A 23,407-nucleotide genomic window follows, 5' to 3' on the forward strand; every position below is an offset into this window, starting at 1 on the left:
ATAACATATATGCATTTATGTGTAGGTGCTTTGCAAAGAATCAAGAAAAAAAAGCATTGGAGGATATGCTTAAATTATCACACAAGAGACCGCATTGACTGAAAAGGCTTATATTTTATTATTTCCATTACTTTGACAGTTAGTTTGGCATAATCAGTATAATTTTCCACATAGGACCATCTCAATGTTCCACCGCAAATCCACGAGGTGTTTTAAATGTGTTTGAAAAACGGCAAAAGGAAATAAAGCCATATCTTTCTCTGCGTTGGTTATATTTTCACAGGGTTAGATCAGGGAATTGGGTTGTTTTCATCTATTAAATATCACATGAAAATATTATCAATAATGACACCATGTTCACAGTGACTGCTGTGGGACAATGAGTGAAGTTTTCTCTCAGACAGCCTTTTCCTGAGAAAATGAAATTACTTGTGGATAACTTCTATTTCATGTTCTTTTGGGGGTTTCTGTCAAAACAACCACACAGCAAAAACACAATAGCGTCATCAGTGAAACCGAGGGGAATTCTTGACTATTCTGCCGTTGCTTTGTAAACGTGTCTTTATTACGGCAAATCATGATTACACATGGTTGAAAGAGAAAATATGATTGTTCAATAAAAAGCGTAAATTAAGTGACAAAGGGTGGGTTCCAGTGAGTTCAGATTTTCAAGGCCCATGGTTTGAAAGTACCGTCTCTGCTGGCTGGAACCTGCACATAAAATGGACAAAAAAAAAATTAAAAACAGGAATTGCATTTGGAATATATTCATTTGCTTATTGTGGAGAAGAAAGACTTCATGAAGCATTTTACAGATTAACTTGACTTCTAATGAATGAATTAAGGGTCACAGTGTAAGAAGCATCCCCAACTATTTTCCCAGCAAACCTTTATTTAGGATCAGACAGAGCTTTGTATCTGCCATCATGGTTTAATTATTGTGTTTATTATTTTCCGACATATAGCAGTTTTAGAATCGCAAGTGGCATAATTACTGATAAAGTAAGATAAGATAAACTTTATTGATCCCCATATGGGAAATTTCTTTGTCACAGCAGCGAAACAGTTATAAGGTCAAAAAACGGAAAATAAATGTGAATATGAATATAAATAGAGAGACAGAAGACAGAAGATAGCAAGACAACAATGAATCAATAGGCAGTAAACAACAACAACAACAACATCATCAGAGATAACAATGGACAACATCAAGGAACAATGAGGGGGAAAAATACACAACCAGAAATAAGCAACAATATAAATGCAGTGACAATAGCAATGAATAAAATGCTAAAAAAAATATAGGTAAAAAAACAAAAATAGGAAAAAAAAAGTTGGAATCACACTGAGAGGAAGAGCCATAAAAACAAACAAAAATAAACAAAATAACCGATTTGTTAGCGTTTACTATGGTACATTTTAGCTTCTTGCAACTTCCCACAAACAATCATCCACTAAATCCATTTTCCTTTCTTCCTTCCATAACAGCGTTTTATCCACACTTAAGTGAGTATTTAAAACTTCTTTCATTTCAGTTTGGAAAATGTGTCTGCAAACGAAGAGGACTTCCAGGCTGAAGAAAGGATTGGTAGATGAACGCAAACAGAAGAGGAAGAGGAGTGGTGGTATGTGGTTGATCCTACCCTCTGGGTGAAGGGCGACGCGCACGCCAGGCAGAGCTTCTCCGCAGTCGCCGGACTGTCCAGTCGAAAGGGGCCGACCAGACCGGCCTCGGACCGAGCCGCCGCCACGGCGTCTTTGAGAGCGAAGAAGACGCTACTGCCCAGGAAGAGGACAGGTTCTCCTATACCCTGGAGACCCAACGCAGGTGTTAGAAGCACCAGGGAGTTACGCTCCATTCTTGGTGAAGTTTGCGGACACAACGCTGGTGGGTCTTCTTGTCGATATCTTCTTGTCGTGGGCAACCGGACTTGAATTTCTTCACTTCCTCATCTGAGAGGTTTCTTTGGTTCTGAAGCCTCTGGGATGAGGGTGGAAACATCTTCAAGTGAAGAAATACAAGTCCAGTTGGCACGAGAAGATGATCTCGACAATAATTCAACATGACCTGGATGTCTGAGAACCTCCACGGACTCTGATGGGTCTCATCGCCAGTGACGACGAGACGCAATACAGGAAGGAGGTCGACCTTCTAACCACCTGGTGCGCTGACAACAACCTTCTGCACCAACCTGCACCAAATTCCTGGTGGCACATCAGTGAGGACCTCTCCTGGACCTCCAACACTACATCACTGCAGAAGAAGGCACAGCGGCGCCGCTTCTTCCATTTCCTCATCTGCTATCATACGTTGTTACATACTGACTATTTTTTTTTTTTGCACTAAACTTTACAGAAAACTGCTGCTACTCTCTATATTCAAATTCAAATGACATATACAGTCATTTCCGGACTATTGAGCGCACCCGAATATAAGACGCAGCGGCTAAAAATAACTAAATAAATACACTGCTCAAAAAAATAAAGGGAACAGTAAATAACACATCCTACATCTGAATGAATGAAATATTCTTATTAAATACTTTGCTATAGTTGAATGCGCTGACAGTGACGAGGCTAAATGTTTTGTTGGCGTGAAGCTTGTTAGGCCAAAAAAAAAAAAAAAAAATTAGCCGTATCATCGTTTAAGCGGCACTGTTCAAAGCGTGAGAAAAAAGTAGCGGCTCATAGTACGGAAATTACAGTATTTATACATTTCAGGTTTTTTACTGTTAAATCTCTGTCATCCTTTCACCAACAGATTGTATCTGCATGCCGTTATACTCTATAGTTTAATGTTTGTTTGTTTATTGTGAGCTTTACTGTTAATGTACACTGAATTATTATTATTTTTTGCATCTCATGTCCCGGCGGGAAGCGTTTTCTGGATTCCTCTGTACATCTGGGACACGTGGAGAAATGGACGAAGAATGGATAAAGCTGCCTTTGACTTTTCAGATTTTCTCACTTGCATCACCAGATAAAACATTCAGTTTGACCTCTTAAAATTCACCTGAAACTGCAAAAATGACAGGGAATTTGTTTAAAAGTGACCTGAGCTAAAAGGGACATTTTGGGGGAAAAAAAACAAAAAACAATTACCCCAAAACCATTTAAGAATTGCCTCAAAATTAAGAGTGCTTTGATACTGATATAATTACCTTAAAACGAACATTAGCAGACATGAAAATTAAATTAAAGAGAAAAACCCAGAGAGTTGTTGAGCAAACCGTGAAACAACAAACTCCCAAAACGGACTCCAATTTTGAAACATCTCAACTTTAAAAATCATCATCGACGCCAGCAGGAAGTGCACTGACCTTGGAGGAGTAAATGGCGTGGGGGTTGTAGCTGTTGGCCAGCAGGTAGACGTTGAAGCTCAGCGGCACGTCGCAGACGGCGGGGATCTTGTACTGTGACGGACCTCGGGTGTACAGGAGGCCGGACGGAGAGAAGCTCAGCTCCTCCAGAGTGAAGAGACCCAGGCCCTGCATGAAGGAGCCCTCGATCTGAGGCCGGGAACGGGTGAAAAAAATGTACAAAAATATTCAATTTTACCTGAAAAATGTGAGAAAAATTTACCACAGGATTAAAAAGGATTGAGGATTGAGTGGTGTTTATTTACGATGGGAAAATCTGAATTACGCTGAATCTGGTTTGAATCCTAAACTTTAAAAATTAAAGTTAATCTCTGACTTGGAATCCATCTGATTTCCAAAACAGTCGCAAAAAAATAGAAAAAAAATCTCTCCCAGTGTATATGTGGGCAATTAGAATGAAATTGTTAGTAAATAAAGTTGAGATAAATGTTTCTGTATTTCCATGTATTCCAGCTCTCCACCGTAAAACCAGTAACTTCGAGGATAGGAAGCTGAAAAAAAAAAAAAATACAAATATATATTTAAAAGCCAGAGCAATAAGCGAGCAAACCTGTCCAATGTCCAGCGACGGGTTCACGCTCCGGCCGATGTCCACCACGATATCTGTACGCAGCGTCTGGGAAACATGGCATATTACGTTATTTTTTTGTCTTTATGCTACAAAAAGTACGTGTTGCATTTTTTATTTTTTGAAATCAATGAACAATTGCAGAGAAAACGAAATATATCTGCATGCAACAAAACATTTTTGACTGGGGAAAAAAAAGACAATGGGTTTAAGGTTACTTTTAAGCAAAATACTCAAAGTCTATTTGAGTCTTTCCTGTGTTTATGGAAAAAATACGAAATTAAATGATTCACTGGCACGTGCAGTCGCTTAGTAAGAGCAACAAAAATATCTGAACACGTTTTTATTTAGATTTTACAAAATCGCCATAATCCTCAAAGTTGAAATTACATTTGAAAAATGTAATTTTTAAAAATAAAATATATTATAAAATAAAATATATAAATAAAATAAATATAATAAACATAATAAATATAATAAATATATATAAATAAAATAAAATATATTATAAAATAAAATATATAAATAAGATAAATATAATAAACATAATAAATATAATAAAATATATAAATAAAATATATTTGAATGAAATGTCTGAGCGGGCAGAGGAGGAGCCCACCCTGTAGTCTCCGCTCAGGCAGTCCAGCTCCACCTCGCAGCAGCAAACCCCGTAGGTGAAGTAGGCGTACGGCTGGCCCTCCATCTTCTCCCAGTCCATGTACGAGTCCGGACCTCTGAGGACGCCAAAAAGTTTACACTTTTTCTGTGTGTTCACAAACACCACTTCCAAATCAGCTAAAATTCAAGGGAAAATGAGGAAGACGTTCCCGATACAACGAGCCATTTGAAACGGATTCCCCTTAAAAAGGAAATTCATCTTATAACACAGAAAAATTAAGATTTAAAAATCCCCCTTATGTAATCGAGGAATAAAAATAAGAAACTTGGTGAGGCAATCACCTGTAGTATCCAGTGGCCGATAAACTGATTTTCTCAAAAAAGGCATCATTGACCTGCAAAGGAAGAAGCAGAAAGCAAATGCACTGAATCTGTATTTTGAGCCTGCAACTTTGCTCATGGAATAAGAATAAGAATAAGAATAAGAATAACTTTATTTATCTCGAGGAAATTGTTGTGCCAGAGTTTCAAGTAAAACATAACAATAATAAATAATAGTAGGAAATTGTATAAACAGTATAAAAAAGGGTAGATAACGTTGACTGTCACTGTAAAGTGCAATACAACCACATTCATCTCCAGTCTGTATTTATATCACACACACACACACACACACACACACACACACACACACACACACACACACACACACACACACACACACACACACACACACGCACACACAGCTAAATAGACAATTAAAAAGGCTAAGTACATACAGTAAACCCTCGCTATAAAGCGGTTCAACTATCATAATTATTTGTAAGAAAACTTTTAATTTTTATTTTTTTAAAAATGCTTGGGCCTGAAAACAGGTTTTGATCTTCGGTTTCATTCTATAGTACAGTCTTGTACTCTATAATAATTGTAAAAAATAAAGCTGAACCATTGCGGGTTATTTTAATAATGTGACCCCTGCAATAAATGAGGGTTTAATGTACAGGGAATCGGAGTACAGAAGTTTGTAACTGATAATTGCAAAGAGTTATATGTTTACCCAAAATGTGTGTGTGTGTGTGTGTGTGTGTGTGTGTGTGTGTGTGTGTGTGTGTGTGTGTGTGTGTGTGTGTGTGTGTGTGTGTGTGTATATATATACACACAGGGGTAATTTCTGGACTATTGAGTGACCAGAGTATAAGCCACACCAGCTAAAAATAACTAAAAATAACCAAATTGTCTACATCGCAGTTGTCTACATTGTAACATGAGATATTTATACAGAAAATTTTTATTTTAACTTTTAATGAAATACATCCAACAAACCATCCGCAAACTCGTACTGATAATGCTTTTTTCCGAACGGTGCCTGTAACATGGCTGATGAAAAAGATGAATAATAAATAACGCAATCCATCAATTTCCCTGCTTTGTCCTCCTCCAGCTGATGGCTATCTCGGTCTTCCTCCACGGCCACAGAATTTTAATGTTCATTTCATCGCTCCCATGTGACCAGGCTAAATGTTTTGGCGGCGTGAAGCTTGTTAGCCCCCAAAAAATTTGACACATCCATAAATTAGACACATCATTGTTTAAGCCACAGCGTTCAAAGCATGTGGAAATGGTAGCAGCTTATACTCCGGGAATTACGTTATATATTTACTCAAAATATTGCACATTTAGGTGTATATATATAGATATATATCTACATATATAAATGCAAACCCCTACGTGGTACCTACCCAACTCTCCCATGACCCTTTGGGGTTCTTCTGCCTCAGCGGCTCCAGTCGCTGGTAAAGAATCTCACAGGCTTTCTGAAGGTTGGGACCGTCATCAGAAAGAAAGAATATACTTAAAAATGTGAAATAACCTGAAATGTGAAGGCTTTATATCATTATTTTTAAGTGAAAAAAAAAATTAAAATAAAATATAAATACATAAATTATATTAAATATTATAATAAATAAGAAAGAAAATCCATGCCAATTCAAAATCCCAAAGTGATTAACAAAGAGTGAGTAGGAAATGACTTAATATAATTACTTTATATAATCTGATGAGATTATATGTCAACTAATAATGACTTTAGAATGTGATCAACTAAAAAGTTGCAAAAAAACAGATCTGAAGCGGAGAAGGTGATGATATATATATGTGTGTGTGTGTGGATGTATATATGTACATATGTATGTGTGTGTACATGTATATGCACCAGTGACGTGCACGTCTCTTCCACATATTTGAACGGTAAATGTGAACTTTTTTTTTTAGCGATTTTGAAAAAAAATAACTTAAAATAGTGAAGCTACATGGAAAATAACTTTATAGGTCAACTCACTGAATAAATATAACCATTTAATTTATTTTTTCATTTTGCATTTTTAACAAAATGTACATACACATTTATCCAAATATATGTATATATATTGTTTGCAGATGATATTGTGATCTGAGGCGACAGATTGAGGAATATCTTGGATTTATGGATTTACAGATTTATGAACGTCGTGAGAGAGGAGGATCCAGAGAACGAGGTTAGATGGAGGAAAGCGATTCGCTGTGGCGACCCCTGAGGGAAAAAGCCCAAAAGAGAAGAAGACGAAGCGAGAAACACCACTAAAATCCGAAGGTGTGGCATCGGTAAAATCCCCCCTCGCTCCCTCACCTTGACCGCCATGCCGTTGCAGTCGGTGCCGAAGGAAGCGGCCGAGGGGCAGGTGTTGGGAACCGTGTTGGTGCCGGTTTCACTGATGTAGACCTTGGACGCCGGGATGCCGAGCTCCCGACTCGCTACCTGCCAGCGAACGGAGGACGGAAAGACGATAAAATAATAATAAAAAAAAAAAAAACGGGATTGAATTCCCGCCGGAGTCCATACCTGCTGCATCTTTGTGTGGATCCCCTGACCCATCTCTGTGCCGCCGTGGTTGACCAGAACCGAGCCGTCTTTGTAGATGTGGACCAGCGCTGCCGCCTTCCAAGGCCACCCACACACACACACACACACACATACACACACAAACACACTCACACATTTGAAGGGGAACAAACAACGCCTCTTCTATGAATGTTACAATTTTGCAATGATTTTAACCGGAATTTTTACATTACATTGCATTTGGCAGATGCTTTTATCCAAAGCGACTTACAATAGAGGACATAGGGACTGCAAATACACTTGCAAATACATGATGCACAGGAAATATACTGAACAGTAAGCTTGGGTTAGTGAGGTTTTTTTTTTTTTTTTTTGACAAAGACATACACAAACATGTATCCCTTCTATCATACTATTGTGCACTCCTTACCTCACTTGTTACTAAGACACTTTATAGTTTCACTGAGACACTTTATAGTTTATAGTTTATTTTTATTTCTAATTCTGCCTTTCTTTTATTATTTATTACTGTTATATTTTCTGTAACTCTGGCACTGCAATTTCCTTCGGGATTAATAAAGTTGTTCTTATTCTTATTCTTATTCTTATTCTTATTCTTATACACACACACACACACACTTCATAGCCTAACTTGCTGCCTAACCTGATCTGGGGGATCAGCGCAGTAAAAAGTCCTGAAAGAGAACAGTTTTTACCTGTTTCTTGAAGGTTGAGATAGAGGATGGTAGTCTTGTTGCTTCTGGAAGTTTGTTCCACCACTGAGGTAGTGGAACTGAGAACAGTTTTGCCTGAGATCGCTTAGAGCGAGCAAAAGGTACTGCTAGTAGGTTTGTATTAGAGGAGAATTTGCAAGAAATGACCCAAAAATTTGCAAGAAATGTTGTAATATAAAAAGGTGAAACCCTGCCAGTCAAGAGATTATTGGAGCACTACGAGTGGACGTACATGACATCTTTTTCTTATTTTCAGCAGGACTGGTGTGTGACGGCGTAACATCCTTTTTTTATAATTGTCTTACGCTGTATTACGAGGCAACCAATCACAGCGTGCCTTGACGCAGGAAAGTTCTGCCAATTAACCAATTAACCATGGATACGGCTAAAATCCGGGTGAACGTGAGTCAGACAGGTGTGTGTGTGTATTCGGCGGACCTGTTGTAAGAAGCTCTCCGCGAAGCCGATGCCGTATTTGATGGGAATGATGGCCACTCCTCTCTTCTTCCAGCGGTTCTTCTGGTTGAAGTCTGCGGCGGCCGTGCAGCGAGCGTCATAGCCGGCCTTCAGCTTGCACTCGTCCCAGCAGCGCAACATGTTATCCGGGCTGAACGCCTGCTTGTAGTGGGTCACCGACGGCCCCCGGTACATGTTGATCTCCCGGATCTGACACAGGACACCGTGTTAGTCGGTAAAAAAAAAACAAAAAAGAAGCGATGTCGGCGGTGAGCCGAAGCCCCACCTCCGCTGCCGGGCGCCGCAGCTCCATGGCCACGTCGTTCAGCATGGTCTCCACCACCAGGACGCTCTGCGGGACCCCGAAACCCCTGAAGGCCACGCTGGAGGGCAGGTTGGTCCTGCAGGCGGAGGCTCGGCCCCGCAGGTGGGGGATGTTGTAGGCGCTGTCCACGTGTAGCAGGAGCTTCTCCACCACCTGCCGACGCAACACATCTTACAAACACCCGACGCTCGCAACTGGAATATTACGGGAGATATGCTCCGTCCCGCTGCTATTGGTTTCCAAATATGACGCATCTTTGTTTTGGTTATAGAAACAATCGGAGGTGGAATTCCACAGGCAGCTGAGATTCCATACTGAGTTGTTTTATGTTTTGTTAAAGCGAGTCAGGAAGTAAACACAACCGCGCTTTACCCACCAGCAGGGACTCGTCCAGGCTGTATCCTGCGTTCAAAAAGTACCGCAAGTCTGCGCAGGTGATGCGTCCGTCGGCCATAAAACCAACCTGGAGGACAAGGAGGTGCGGGATCAGTTTAGACCAAACCTTCTCTTCGTACAACGGGGGGCTGGAGACGCAAAGCACCTTGTATTTCCCCAGAGCCGGGTCGCGTCCTCCTGTGATCAGCATGTCGTCGCCTCGCTCCAGAACGCAGCGAACCGCTCGGCCGGTCCTGAGACACACACACAAAACATCGAACGCATACTTCACTGGCTACCTTTCCTAGCACTATCACCTTTTTAGTTAGGGTTGGGATTGCCATGCGTTGCAGCTTTCCTGGTTCCCGGCAATCAGTGAGGTCTTAGAAGCTGAAGCTGTGCGATTAGCACTATGCTAATCGCATTTAGCCCCCCCAACACACCAAAAAAACAAACAAACAAAAAAAAAAAAACCAAGAAATGAATGTATGTATATGGTTTTGAGATGGCTATTTGGCAGAGAGGTGACTTCTGAATAACGACTCCTGGTACTTTGGATTTTTGATTATTGAATTTTCTAAGTCGCTTTGGATTAAAGCGTCCGCTAAATGACTGCGATGTAATGTAAAAGCTTTGAGCCTCCTTGTCATTCGCCAATTTCCCTCGGTCTTCCCCATCTGCTCCTTCCCCCTGGCGCTGCGAAACCGTGCATCCAGCCGGGTCGCCACCTTGATCATCGCTGTATGCTAGCACCTTCCGCCAAGCCACCCGTTCGCTATCACCATCCATCTCGCAGCCCGTCCGACTTCCCGTCGGTGTGTGCTAGCGCCTTCCACCTAGCTGCTGTTCCTGTTCTGCGTCCCCCCCTTATCCGATCTGCGTGTACCAGTTCATCGGTCTAAGTAAACTTGCTGTTTCAAACCCGGCCCATCTTGGATTGGAGTCTGCATGTGGTCCACCTCCAAAATCCCTAACAGATGCATGTCATTTCTTCGAACCGTTCATTAGTCAGACTCTCTGGCTGCTTACTTCCTGGCAGCCACCGCCGCGATGGACGCCAGGATGGCCGTCTTCGTGACCTTGCCTCCGAAGGCTCCTCCAATCCTCTTGACATGACACGTGACCCTGTTGGCAGGGATGCCCAGCGTCTCGGCGACGGCCTCCTGGAAACAAGGAGCCACTTAAAGCACGGATCGTGCGTGAATGAGGGATTGAATGGTCGTATGTACGGGACAGGATCCAGCCTGCCTGCAACCCCGAGTGCACTGTTGTTGTATAGATCTTCTTCTTCTTCTTTCGGTTTTTCCCGTCAGGGGTCGCCACAGCGAGTCAACTTTCTCCATCTAACCCTATTCTCTGTATCTTCCTCTCTCACACCGACTACCTTCATATCCTCTCTCACTACGTCCATAAATCTTCTCTTTGGTCTTCCTCCAGACCTCTTGCCTGGCAGCTCCAATTCCAGCATCCGTCTACCAATATATTCACTACTTTCCTTCTATTGTAAGTCGCTTTGGATAAAAGCGTCTGCCAAATGCAATGTAATGTAATGACACACCAAGTACTCTTCTACCTGTCTCCCTGATAACAGTAGCTGTTGTTGTCCAACCATCTGGAAGCTCACCCTGACCACCCAGACCCTTTCTCAACTCCTCCCTGAAAACCATGCAACACTCCTTCCTTTTCAGCTTCCACAATTTTGTCCTCTGCTCTGCCTTTGTCCTCTTCATCTTCCTTGTCACCAGAGTCATCCTACGAACCACCATCTTATGCTGTCTGGCTACACTCTCACCTACAACTACTTTGCAGTCACTGATCTCTTTCAGGTGACCTCGTCTATACAAGATGTAGTCTACCTGCGTGCTCCTACCTCCGCTCTTATAAGTTACCCTATGTTCCTGTTTTTTCTAGAAAAAGGTGTTCACTACAGCCATTTCCATCCTTTTTGCAAAATCTACCACCATCTGTCCCTCTACATTCCTATCCTGGATACCAAATCTGCCCATCACTTCTTCATCCCCTCTATTGCCTTCACCGACATGTCCATTGAAGTCTGCACCAATGACCACTCTCTCATTTCTGGGAATATTCTGCATCACTTCATCCAACTCATTCCAGAACTTCTCCTTCGCTTCAGATTCACATCCCACCTGCGGGGCATAGCCGCTAACAACATTTAGCATCACACCTTCAATTTCCAATTTCAGACTCATAAGTCTATCTGACATTCTTTTCACCTCTAGGATGTCCCTCACAAACTCCTCCTTCAAGATAACTCCTACTCCATTTCTCTTCTTGTCAGTACCATAATAGTAGATAATGAATAAAAAAAAAACACTCCCTCTTGTGGCCACAAATATTTGCATCAACCAGTGTATTTTTGTCATTTTTCAAACAATTAATTGTAAAGATTTTTTTAATCTTTGACCAGCGAGTGGATCCATAGCAGCTTTTTCAGAGGTTCATATGACACGTTACGTCGTATTAATACAAACACACCTGAGTGGACGTCGGACACTGCGACGACACGTAGACGTTATACTCCGTCTCCTCGCCGACGGGAACGACCAGCATGCTCTGCGTCTCCATGTAGAAATGCTCCTGGCCGCCGATGTGGATCTCACCTGGCGACAGCGAGGTCAGAGCGTTGAGACGATAACTGATATTTTTGCAAAACATCCACACCGAGCGACGAGAAATTATCGGACAATCGGCAAGTTAAGGATTTAATGAAAAGCGCGCGATCTTGTGATCACGTTCCAATCCTTTCACAGCCTTTCGCCTCCTTGTATTCATACGGACAGTTTGAGTTTTGAATTTATATTTAATTTAAGTGTGTCATATCATCAGGTGCTGAGGTTTAGCCGCGGCATGATAACACCACGTCGCGTCACGACTGTCATCGGGTTTGTTTACTTTTTATCTGGAGTCTGAAAAAGATCAACCGATTTCATTTCTTTTTTATGAAATCCGCTCTTCAGAACCAACATGTAGTAGAAAAGTAAAAATAATTGTTTTTAGCTGAATTCAACTGGTTTTCCTTTACCTTCCAGAACCCGGTCCACGTCCTTAAAGGCCTCCGTCACGTTTCCTCTCTCGATCCTCCTCAGAGGCAGGAAGTAGGACGACTTCGCCATGGCGTCCTGTTGCCATGACGACAAACGCCGTGAGGAGGTACGACGGATTCGCGCGCGACTATGCAGCGGTCCACTCACCTCCACGGTGAAGAGCGGGTCCGGAAGGTCCTTGTAGCTGATCTTCACAACCGCCGCGCCGCGCTTGGCGTGAGCTCTGCTGTCGGCGACCACGGCGCACACCACCTGACCCACGCACGACACCTTGCGCACGTGCACGAAAACGACATCACCGCGAGCATCCAGTTTTAGCCGAGGGAAATAAAAAGGAGAGGTCGTTCTACCCGCTCCTCGGCCAGCAGCTCCTCTTCCCAGCCAAACAGCTTGCGGCATTTCTTCCCGGGAATATCCGCCGCCCTGACGACGTCCACGACCCCCGGGGCGTTCAGGGCCTCGCTCACGTCCAGACACCTGTCAGACGAAACGCTGCTTTTCAGAAAAAAAAAAAAAAAAAAAAAAAGTACTCATCTATGTTCTATCATCGCCCCGGGTTTGTCTGACGTGACGACGGCGTGCGCTCGAGAGCTGGTGACCAGCGCCAGGAAGAGCTCCCCGTCCGTCTTGGGAAGGTCGTCGCAGTAGACCGCTTCCCCCGTGGCCTGGCTGATGGCGGAGCGATGCATGACGGGACGGCCCACGGGATCCTGCCCGCTCTGTCCCTCGGAGACATGCTGAAGCAGAAAGAGGTGAACGCTGACGTCGGTCTGACGGCCAACGGGTCGTTTCTAATCTGGTGTCTCCTGACCTGGAACTCCTGCAGGCTGGGAAGGATCTCCCGCGGCAACGGTTGGATTGTCTCACAATTATTCGCATCCTGTAACAAAGATCAACAATCTTAGCTTTCTTTAGGATGAGACAGTATTGTGAGGAACGTCGTGACAATTTTGTTTTGTTTTGCTTCACACAGGATGCTCAGCTCCCTCCCCGGGTACATTTTTTTTTACAATTTAGCTGCTGCATGTTTGCATGTGGGAATGCAAAGCCCACACATAAAGGTCCCCTTGTCACAATCCGACCGGGGTCCTTCATGGGGTGACGCCAAAGCGCTAACCACTACGCTACCATGCCGCCCGACTCTGATAACATATCCCAATATTACAACTTTTTTTTTTTTTGCACTACAGTGATCCCTCGCTATAACGCGGTTTACTTTTCGCGGTTTCGCTACATCACGGATTTGCATCGTGCATTGTGTTCTGCATTCTGATTGGCTAAAAAGTCACTCCGCTTCTTCTCTACCTGTGCGTCAATAACGTTGCAGTTTAATATGTACACGTACGTAAAACAGCTTGCCGAATTTACATGACGTACGTGCAAATTCTCTTGCGATTGCGAGTTTCTCTAAAGCCCATAATGTTGACAAAATGCTCTGGAGCGACAAAAGGGCCCAAAAGGCAGCAGAAGATGCTATCTATGGCAGATAAAGTTAAACTTCTGGACATGCTAAGGGAAGCTAAAAGCTATGCGGCTGTAGGTCAGCATTACGGAATTAATGAATCTTCCGTTCGTTCCATAAAGAAGGAAGAAAAAAACATAAGGACGACAGCAGCAATAAGTTTCGCGGCAGCAATAAGGTCGTGGTGGGCGGTGCTAATCTGCAATTTGAAGCCTTCTGTTCACATTGATGATTAAAATTATTATTTGACAGTACAGTACATAAGTTCTTTGTTGAAAAAACCTTTCTAAAGTAAAGTATTTTTATTTGGCAGACAAATGATTGAGCCTGTAAAATGGTTTGTTCTTTCTTTTTAATGTATAATAGAGTATTTAATTGTATAATAATTGTAAAAAAAAAAAAAAAAGGTTTCTACTTCACAGATTTTGCCTATCACGGGTTCTTTTTGGAACGTAACCCCCGCAAAAACAAGGGTTTACTGTACTGCTATTCTGCACTGTCAGAGAAAACCATCATGCTGCTATTGCACCATATACCTTTATGGTACTATTTTCTGACCTTTGCACTAAACTGTGCAAAAAAAAACCTCTGCTGCTACTCTCTCATGCCATCAAATCATTTTTTCACCTCACCAGTAGTTTGTATTTGTGTGCACTTCATACTTCATACTTAATGTTTACTGTTAAATGTAACAGTGCACTTTGCAGTTAATTTGCACTCTACTATTATTTTGTTTGTGAGAAACGTCTCCATTCCTCTGTCTACCCGTTACATGCAGGGAAATTGACAAAAAAGCTGACTTTGACTTTGTGACGCTGTCAAACGGCTGCAACAAAATGTCCACAAGAAGGCGTTGTTGGCTTCAGTGACTCTTGGCATTTTATGGCCTGCTCGCTTTTTTAATATTTTAATAAGTATTTTCAATCAATATTGAATTTAGAAACTCTATTTTTTCCCTTTGGCTTAATTTTGCATGGATGATTACATACAAAATAATATCAGTACATTTATATGATCATTCATGATTTTAAAGTTGAAATAAAAAGCCAAAAAAATTCGTAAAGTTCGACTTACATGATACCTTGTTGGCCTACGTGTAAAAATTTAAAACTGGTAAGTGAGAGAGCGTCTGTCACAACAGATGGCGGAACCTTTGCGACAAATTCATAAAGGCCGAACAGCGTGGACGGATAAAGAAGAGTGACGTCGCTGTGTTGTTGTTGTTGTTGTTTCTGTCAGATGAATTTGCAGCATGTTAGCGCAATGGTTAGCCTTAGCGCCTTAGCGCCTTAGCGCCTTAGCGCCTTAGCGCCTCACACCAAAAAGGTGCTATATTTGATTCTGAGCTGTGTGGATTCTGAATGTTGTCCTTTTCTCAGTACTTGTAGGATTTATGTTATTAGTATAGTTTGTTCAGCACTAAACAAACAAATGCTAAGCACCTATTAGATGCTTTGCTTGCTTTGACTTTTTAATTCCTCTTCCCTCAGCCGCAGGGAATCTTCAAATCTTTGTACTTAAGACCTTAAAACACTTGATAGCCTTAACCTTGACAATTTATATTTTATTGTATTTCTTATTCTCCCTCCTTCCTACTATTATCTATTATTGTTGTGTTTTTGCTTGAAACTCTGGCACAATTTCCTTCAGGATAAATAAAGTTGTTCTTATCTTATCTTATCTTATCTTATCTTATCTATACAGCCGTTAAGATATATAAAGAGTATGCTATTTCAAGGGTTTTGATGCAGCCAAATCAGAAAAAATGAGGGGAAACCCAAGAACCAGCTTAGCGGGAGGAAGCTAAAAAGATTTTTTTTATCAGATCGAATTTTAAAAAGCCAACCAGCGGTTGACCGAAGGTTCTGTGAAACCCACCCGTCCTCTGAGCTGGTGAAGGATTTCCAGGTGGAATCTGAAGAGGAAGCTGAGGATCAGAGAGCGGCGAAACACCACTTTCCCCCCCGGAGCCGACGGAGGGATGTCCAGCTCGTCCAGGAGGACGTCGTAGGCCCGACTCAAGGTGTCTTCGTCCCACGGCCTGGGGGAGGAAAAGGCCCCACGCGGAGCATCGGGGTCACACATCCCAATAAACAATAGGGATAGCGTCAACCTGGAGGAGCTTGGCTAGGCTTGGAAAGCGTCAAAATGATGCTAAAATTATTAGCAACGCTACATCAGTGGGACAACAATGCAGCTAACTTGATATTACGTAGCCTTGATATACAAGACCATCAAAGATTCCATAAAGCTGAGAGAAATCCGCTTGGTTCATTACCATAGCAACCCTTAAAGATGGGACGCAAAGTCCGGACAAAATAAGAATAAGAACAACTTTATTTATCCCGAAGGAAATTTTTGTGCAAGAGTTTCAAGTAAAACATAACAATGATAAATAATAGTAGGATAAGTGATCTCTCCTGAGGAGCAAAATAAAAATGTGAGAATTATGAGCCGGGAGGTAAACGTGTGATCCTCCTGCAGGCAAGAAAAAAGGGGGAAGTGATCCCTTATGAGAGTACCTAGAGGTGATGGCGGCGCAGGTTTTGGCGGCGCAGACGGTGGTCGGTCCCACGCCTCCGTAATAAATACTGACGTCCTCCACCGCTCGGGAGTTCTTGGAGAAAAACACCCTCATGCCCGACGTCACCGTGGCGAAGGCGCTCTCTTTCCTCGGAGCCTGACGGAAAACGCGGACAAACTCCCCCTATTTGCAAAACACACACACACACACACAGGTTGTGAAGAACATTAAAAATCACGTGAGCATCCAACAACACCTTGACGAAATACAAAGATGTATTTTCCGAAACAGATTCGGCACCTCTCTGGAAAAAGGGATGAAAACAGAAAGGACGATCTCCTCTGGATTCAGCCTGGTCTTTCCAAAACTGACGAAGAAGTCCTGATCCAGCCGGACGTCTCGTCTTCCTCCTGGTTCAGACAAACCACCTCTGTCAGCGGCCGAGACGCCTCCAGGAGCGCTTTCGCCGTTCGGCCGCTCACCGCCGGAGATCACGTCCAGCCGGCACATCCCGGCCGCAAGGACCGGGTTCAGGTCCGAGTTGGGATACGCACTTACGATGTTTCCTCCCAGAGTCTAAACACACACAACATGTTATCTAACACTTAAATATAATTTCTTACCGGATGAGGCAGCACTCGTTTCAATCACCTTTGACAGGTTTTCTTCGGATCAATCAGAATTAGAAATATCTTATTGATCCCAGAGGAAACCGAGCGATCTCACACTGTAAATAACCACCTGAAATGTGTTCTCATTTTAGGTAAATTGTTTGATTGTGTTTTCCGAATTTGATATTTTATTTTGGTAAGAGGATTTTATTTTCTTACTTCCGCCGGAAAAACGGTTGTATTGCGAGAGCGCTTACTAGAGAAAGTCACGTCATCCTCTATGTGAAGTTTTATTTTTCTACTTTTGATATGAAACCTTATTAGGGCACAAGCTTTTATGGTGGTTGTCGTTTTTTACGTTTTGTTTTCAATGGTTGCAAATAAAACTATAAACTACACCAGCACTCAAGATCTGTGCCGCCACAAAATTATGGGGATCACTACACACACGCTTCACTAAGAGTAAGAATGAGAACAACTTTATTTATCCCGAAGAAAATTGTTGTGCCAGAATTACAAGAAAAACATCCTTTTTTTTTTTTTTTTTTTTTTAAGAATAAGAATAACTTTCAAACAGTAAGAAATAAAAATAAATAACAGATACACAGAAATAACTAAATTAAGATAGTTGTACATATACATATAATAATAATAATAAAAAAAAAATCTGTCACCTTTCATGCAAAATTACTCACATTTTAGGGTAAAACGGTTATTAGCTCTTGGGTTTAAGAATTTATAATTAATTAATGAAATTAATAAGACAGGATTAGAGGAAAAAAATTGTGACATAAAGCCAGAAATACAGAGTTAAAATAAAAAGTAATTAAAAAGTGATCACATTTCTAAGTATGTTTAAGCCTGAGAGGAAATCCAAGGCATTTATCTTTACGGTCTTTACTTTCAGAAAAACGGACGTAAAGACGTTTCAAATTCTACTCACGGCGGCGTTCCGTATCTGCTGGCTTCCGACGCTCCCCAGCTGCTGCACCAGCGCTCGGAGCAGCTCCGTCTTCTCCTCGGGGAGCTGCTGGACCAGCTTCTCCAGCAGAGCCTGGACCTCCGAGAGAGTGGAGCCGGCTCCCACCCGAACCCCTGCCGACCCGCAGAGACGCCGCCCCCCCCCCCCGTCCATCATCGGGTCAGAGCGCACGGCGGAAAAGAAGGGTCACCTACCTTGCGGCGTGCACGTGACCTCGAACAGCTGGGGCACGCGGCCGGGCGAGATCACCAGGGGGTGAAGGACACCTTTGAATTTCATCTCCGGACCTTCGACGGAAAATAAAATCCAATGAAACCGGCAACTTTTACAACCGCCTGGAGCCGTTTCCCTTTTGAAATTTCAAATGAATGAACACAAAATATAACTTTTTTTTTTAATTTTATTTTTGCTTTCATGCTATGCATCAACAAAATATGTGTTGCATTAGTTTAAATCAATGAATGCCTGCAGAGAAAAGGAAATCATATTTCTGCATGCAACAAAGCATTTTGAACACCGAAAAAAAGATGATGGGTTGAAGGTGATTTTTGAGCAAACCTCAAAATACAAATGTTTATTTGAGTCGTTCTTGTATTTATGAAAAAAAAAAAAAAAAAAAAAAAAAAAAAAGCAAATCAAAAATGGTATCCTCTCGCTGTGAGACACTTATTAAGAGGGACAAAAATATAACAATTAATTAATACGGCTTTTTTTTTCTTTTTTTGCCCTTATGCTATGAATAAACAAAATATGTGTTGGTTTATCTTAAATCAATGAACGACTGCAGAAAAAAAGGAAATCACATTTCTGCATGCAACGAAACATTTCGAACTCCAAAAAAAAGACAATGGGTTGAAGGTGATTTTTAAGCAAAATTTAAAATACAAATGTTCATTTGAGTCCTGATTGTATTTATGAAAAAAAAAGCAAATCAAATATGGCATCCTCTCTCTGTGAGTCACTTATTAAGAGTGACAAAAATATAAAAACTAATTAATACGGCTTTTTTTTTTTTTTGCCTTTATGTTATGAATAAACAAAATATGTGTTGGTTTATTTTAAATCAATGAACGACTGCATAGAAAAGGAAATCACATTTCTGCATGCGACAAAACATTTTGAGCTCCAAAAAAAAGACGATGGGTTGAAGGTGATTTTTAAGCAAAATTCAAAATACATATGTTTATTTGAGAACCTTGTTGTGTTTATGAAAAAAAAAGCAAATCAAAAATAGCGTCCTCTTTCTCTCTGTGAGTCACTTATTACGAGTGACAAAAATATAAAAACTAATTAATACGGCTTTTTTTTTTTTTTTTCCTTTATGCTATGAATAAACAAAATATGTGTTGCATTTTTTTTAAATCAACCCGAGTGTGGACAATATCTATTATTTTCACCAGATATGAAAAAAAAAAATCAAAATTAATACAGGCATTAAGATAACATGCTAACAATACAAATTATTATGCATAATAAGGCAATGAAGTCAAACAGAGGTGCTGCTTCCACAACCCCGCTACCTCACCCATTCCGCTGTCTTTTTTTGAATCATTTTTTATTTTAGTTTTTTTTTTTTTTATCCTTGTTGGTCCCAGCCTGCACGCATCCTGCCTATTATTGTTTATCTATTTGAATCTTGTCATTGCTATTGTCACTCTATTTATATTGTCATTCACTTCTGATAGTCTATTTTTCTCCCTTACTGTTCCTTTATGTTGTCCATTTTTTATCCTTGATGTTATTGTTATTGTTATTGTTGTTATTTGTGGATGTCTTTGCTATCTTCTGTCTTCTAACTGTCTCTCTATTTATATTTACATTCATATTTATTTTTGACATAATAACTGTTGACCTGCTGTGACAAAAGAATTTCCCCTATGGGGATCAATAAAGTTTATCTTATCTTATCTTAAGCAAAATACTCAAATGTTTGAGTCCTTCTTTTATTGATGACAAAACAAGCCAGACTTAAATGATTCACCTCTGCATGCTATCGTCCTTTTACTGGCAGAAAGAGCGACAAAAATATTTTAACACGATGTTACCAGATCGCCATAATCTTCAAATTTAAAATATTTTAAGAATGAACAAACTAAAATACATTTAATTAAGTACTTGTTAATTATTTTCAATAGCCACAGGGAGCTGCAACAGAGGGGTCAAAGAGTTTCCGACCCAAATTTGTTTTCAATATTCCAAGCATGAAGTGCAGATAAATTGAGTCAGAATCCCTTCAAATAAGAATATCAAGCAGAAGAAAACAATTTTCGGAGAACAATTTTCGTGTTGTGTGTTTGTGTCGGTGTAGCAAATGATGGATGACAGGTAGAAAATAAAAAATTGAAAAAGTGAAAATTTGTAAAAAAAAAGTTGCCTTGTCATCTCATTTCTCACCACATGATGGCACCATATTATTGTTTATTCAGCAAAGCATTGAATAAGAATAAGAATAAGAATAAGAATAAGAATAAGAATAAGAATAAGAATAAGAATAAGAATAAGAATAAGAATAAGAATAAGAATAAGAATAACTTTATTTATCCCCAGAAGGAAATTGTTGTGCCAGAGTAAAGTAAAACATAACAATATTAAATAATAGTAGGAAATTGTATAAACAGTAAAAAAAAGGGGGGAGAATAAGAAATACAAATAAAACTTTAAAGTGTCAAAGTCAAGGCTATAAAGTGTTTTAAATTTAAATTTAAAATGGTTTTGAAATTGGGATATTCATTAAATATCACATTTTATCTATTAGAATATTTTTTTAACTAGTAATACAATATTTTTACATATAATTATACGATAATTCAGATCGCCTGAAATATCATCAATATCTCCTCAAATCTGCAGAAACTGGCCCGTCGATGTAAAACCATATAAGGTTCTCATGAACCGTGAGAAATTCTTCTTTCAAAGAAAGTAAAGGGCACAAAGTATTCACAAAAATATAAAGTAGTTAAGATTAAGAAGACTATTATTGTTATTATTACCTATATTTGTGTTTCCCATGATCAGCGGGGCTTTGGGGTTGGTGGCCTTCAGCTGGACCAGCTCCTCCAGGAGGACGGGGGAGACCCAGGTCATCCTCTCCCCGCGGAAGCTGAGCGTCTGCGGCCGGCCGGCCTCCGCCAGCAGCTGCCAGGGAAAGACGGACGTTTCTGTTTCTGAAAACACCTTTAAACATCGATAAACTTTTCTGAAAAGTTGCTGTTTTTCGCTGGACTGTTTCTATCAGAATCCGAAAATTGTTTTATTTGCCCCCCCGAGGGGCATCCAAATTGTGTATATCAAGAATTCCAAAAAAAAAAAAGAAAAATATAAAGATATGTATATATGCACTGCTCTAAAAAATAAAGAGAACATTAAAGTAACTGAATGAATGAAATATTCTTATGAAATACTTTGTTTTTTACATTGTTGAATGTGTTGAAAACTAAATCATACAAAAATGATCAATGGAAATCAAGTCAAAAAGTGGGCAGTTTGGTTCTCACACAAGTGTGATTGACTTGGAGTGTTCCCTTTATTTTTATTTTTTATAAGTTTATATAAATAAATGACTGTACAAGACATGATGGAAATGCGTGGCGGAAAAACACAAGCGTGCGTGAACTCACACAGGAAGTCAGACGCCTCTCACCAAATGTCAGACAAATGTTCTGTCGAATCGATTTAGCTAAGGGTGTGACGCACACACACACACACACACACACACACACACACACACACAAGACACTCCGCTTTGAGAGATAAACCTACAATCAGTTCTGGAGGGAAGATCAACTCTTGCGTCGGATCAAACGGTTGAAAGTCCTCCTCGTGGAACATCTGCGGCGCTGCTCCCTGGAGGTGGAGGTTCATCAGATTCATCTCCAGAGCGGGAGGCAGGCCGTCCGAGCCGGACCTGAGGTTCCCGCTCCGGCTCCGGACCAGACATGGGAAAACTGCTTGAGGAGAAAGACGCGTCCAAGAGAGAGGATTAAACGCGATAAAACATAAAAAAAAAAAAACGCCCACATTCTCATCCTGTCGTCGTTCCCCGCCGAGGTCGTTCACCGCCCCGTTGGCTCGGCAGCAGTTGGTTTTCTGTCGGGACCGAAGAGACGCGATCAATAATCGAATCGTGTCACCGATTCGTGTGACGGTTTCCATCACCCTTCTGACGTGATGTGAAATTATTACTTCACTGTGAGAATTTTTTTTTAGTGCTTATCGGCAACTATCAAGAAAAAGAAAGAACATTTTTTTAATTTAGAAATACATGAATTTTTTGTTTACTTTTATGATCAATACTTAAATCAAAATGACATGCCTAGGAAAATGATATGATGGTAGTTTGTCATTAAAAAATGAATATAACTTATCAATAATGATTGTGAATTATTCCGAATTATTATTTTCATTTTTTTATTTCTTATTTTTCAGGCACGTTTCATTTCCCTTCCTTTTGAGATAAAGTTACCAGAGTTTTTTTTTTTTTTCCCCCAAAAAATTCAATGAATTGTTTAAGTCACGTAGGAAAGAAGTTCGACGGCAAACGGTTCTTATTATCTAAGAATACCTGACAGAAGGTCCTGCAGCCGTCGATGATGGGTCGATAGCCGGTGCAGCGACACAGGTTCCCTGAAGACGAACCAACCGCAGAAAAATCGCATCTTCACTGCTGCACAAATGTTATTTTACATTATAAACCTCCAGATATAAATAGCAGGCCGAAGTACAGGACTGAAATACAAAAGAATGGACGGTCATTGCGTATTATTTGGTTTGTGCCGCCATTGCCGGACTATAAGCCGCTACTTTTTGCACACGCTTTGAACACTGCCGTTTCAACAACGATGCGGCTAATTTATGGATTTTTTTTTAAGGCTATGAGCTTCACGCCGCCAAAACATTCAACACCGTCACATCGGACTGATGAAATAAGCGTGAATTTCTGAGGAAGCTCAATTCTGACACCACAGAAGACGACTTCTAGTGGTTATAGTTTGTAGGAGGAAGACCAAGACAGACATCAGCTGGAGGAGGACAAGGCGGGGATAGAAAGTGGATGGATTGCGTTATTTATTATTCATCTTTTTCATCAGCCATATTACAAACGCTGTTCGAAAAAGAAAAAAAAAAAAAAATTCCAGTACTTATTTGTGGATGTTAACGGTATGTATTTAATTGAAAGTAAAAAAAAAAAAAAAAAAAAATTCTAAATATTTACATCGTGGACACCTGCGGCTTATAAATGCACACATAGATTTATCTTATTACTTTTAGTTTATATGGTGCGCTCAAAAGTCCGGAAATGACGGTACAAGCGATATTTTTCCGTGTGGTTTTACAATGAAATAATTTCCATACAGAAGTGATATGAAAGTCACAAGCTGAAATTAGGATACTTTTTCAGACAAGGTTTCTTTTTGAGGACTACTGCA

At 40.6% G+C, this 23,407-nt stretch overlaps 1 protein-coding gene across 4 annotated transcripts in view; it reads right to left on the minus strand.

The window, feature by feature from the left end:
- Positions 1-94: 94 nt before the first annotated feature.
- aox6 (aldehyde oxidase 6) overlaps positions 95-23,407 on the minus strand; it is a 32,367-nt gene continuing 9,054 nt past the window's right edge. For 2 of the 4 annotated variants that reach the window (XM_086148538.1, XM_086148540.1), the window contains 31 exons: positions 22,543-22,604; positions 21,999-22,067; positions 21,741-21,824; positions 20,972-21,116; positions 18,176-18,268; positions 17,943-18,094; positions 16,871-16,964; positions 16,689-16,798; positions 16,387-16,571; positions 15,743-15,905; positions 13,214-13,282; positions 12,970-13,139; positions 12,753-12,879; positions 12,550-12,672; positions 12,381-12,477; positions 11,834-11,958; positions 10,364-10,497; positions 9,501-9,588; positions 9,336-9,422; positions 8,921-9,112; positions 8,617-8,844; positions 8,161-8,282; positions 7,445-7,592; positions 7,232-7,360; positions 6,306-6,380; positions 4,909-4,961; positions 4,568-4,682; positions 3,931-3,996; positions 3,321-3,509; positions 1,644-1,811; positions 95-711 (listed from right to left, as the gene is read on the minus strand). In XM_086148538.1, coding sequence (XP_086004664.1) covers positions 661-711; positions 1,644-1,811; positions 3,321-3,509; positions 3,931-3,996; positions 4,568-4,682; positions 4,909-4,961; positions 6,306-6,380; positions 7,232-7,360; positions 7,445-7,592; positions 8,161-8,282; positions 8,617-8,844; positions 8,921-9,112; positions 9,336-9,422; positions 9,501-9,588; positions 10,364-10,497; positions 11,834-11,958; positions 12,381-12,477; positions 12,550-12,672; positions 12,753-12,879; positions 12,970-13,139; positions 13,214-13,282; positions 15,743-15,905; positions 16,387-16,571; positions 16,689-16,798; positions 16,871-16,964; positions 17,943-18,094; positions 18,176-18,268; positions 20,972-21,116; positions 21,741-21,824; positions 21,999-22,067; positions 22,543-22,604 — 3,713 coding nt within the window. In that variant the 3' untranslated portion in view covers positions 95-660. The remainder of the gene's footprint in view (positions 712-1,643; positions 1,812-3,320; positions 3,510-3,930; positions 3,997-4,567; positions 4,683-4,908; positions 4,962-6,305; positions 6,381-7,231; positions 7,361-7,444; positions 7,593-8,160; positions 8,283-8,616; positions 8,845-8,920; positions 9,113-9,335; positions 9,423-9,500; positions 9,589-10,363; positions 10,498-11,833; positions 11,959-12,380; positions 12,478-12,549; positions 12,673-12,752; positions 12,880-12,969; positions 13,140-13,213; positions 13,283-15,742; positions 15,906-16,386; positions 16,572-16,688; positions 16,799-16,870; positions 16,965-17,942; positions 18,095-18,175; positions 18,269-20,971; positions 21,117-21,740; positions 21,825-21,998; positions 22,068-22,542; positions 22,605-23,407) is intronic. The other 2 variants (XM_086148539.1, XM_086148541.1) reach the window with 2 other exon arrangements.

The sequence above is a fragment of the Fistularia commersonii genome, chromosome 6, assembly GCF_037954325.1.
Source record: "Fistularia commersonii isolate RoL2024-O1a breed Wild chromosome 6, RoL_Fcom_v1.0, whole genome shotgun sequence".
Lineage (NCBI taxonomy): Eukaryota > Metazoa > Chordata > Actinopteri > Syngnathiformes > Fistulariidae > Fistularia > Fistularia commersonii.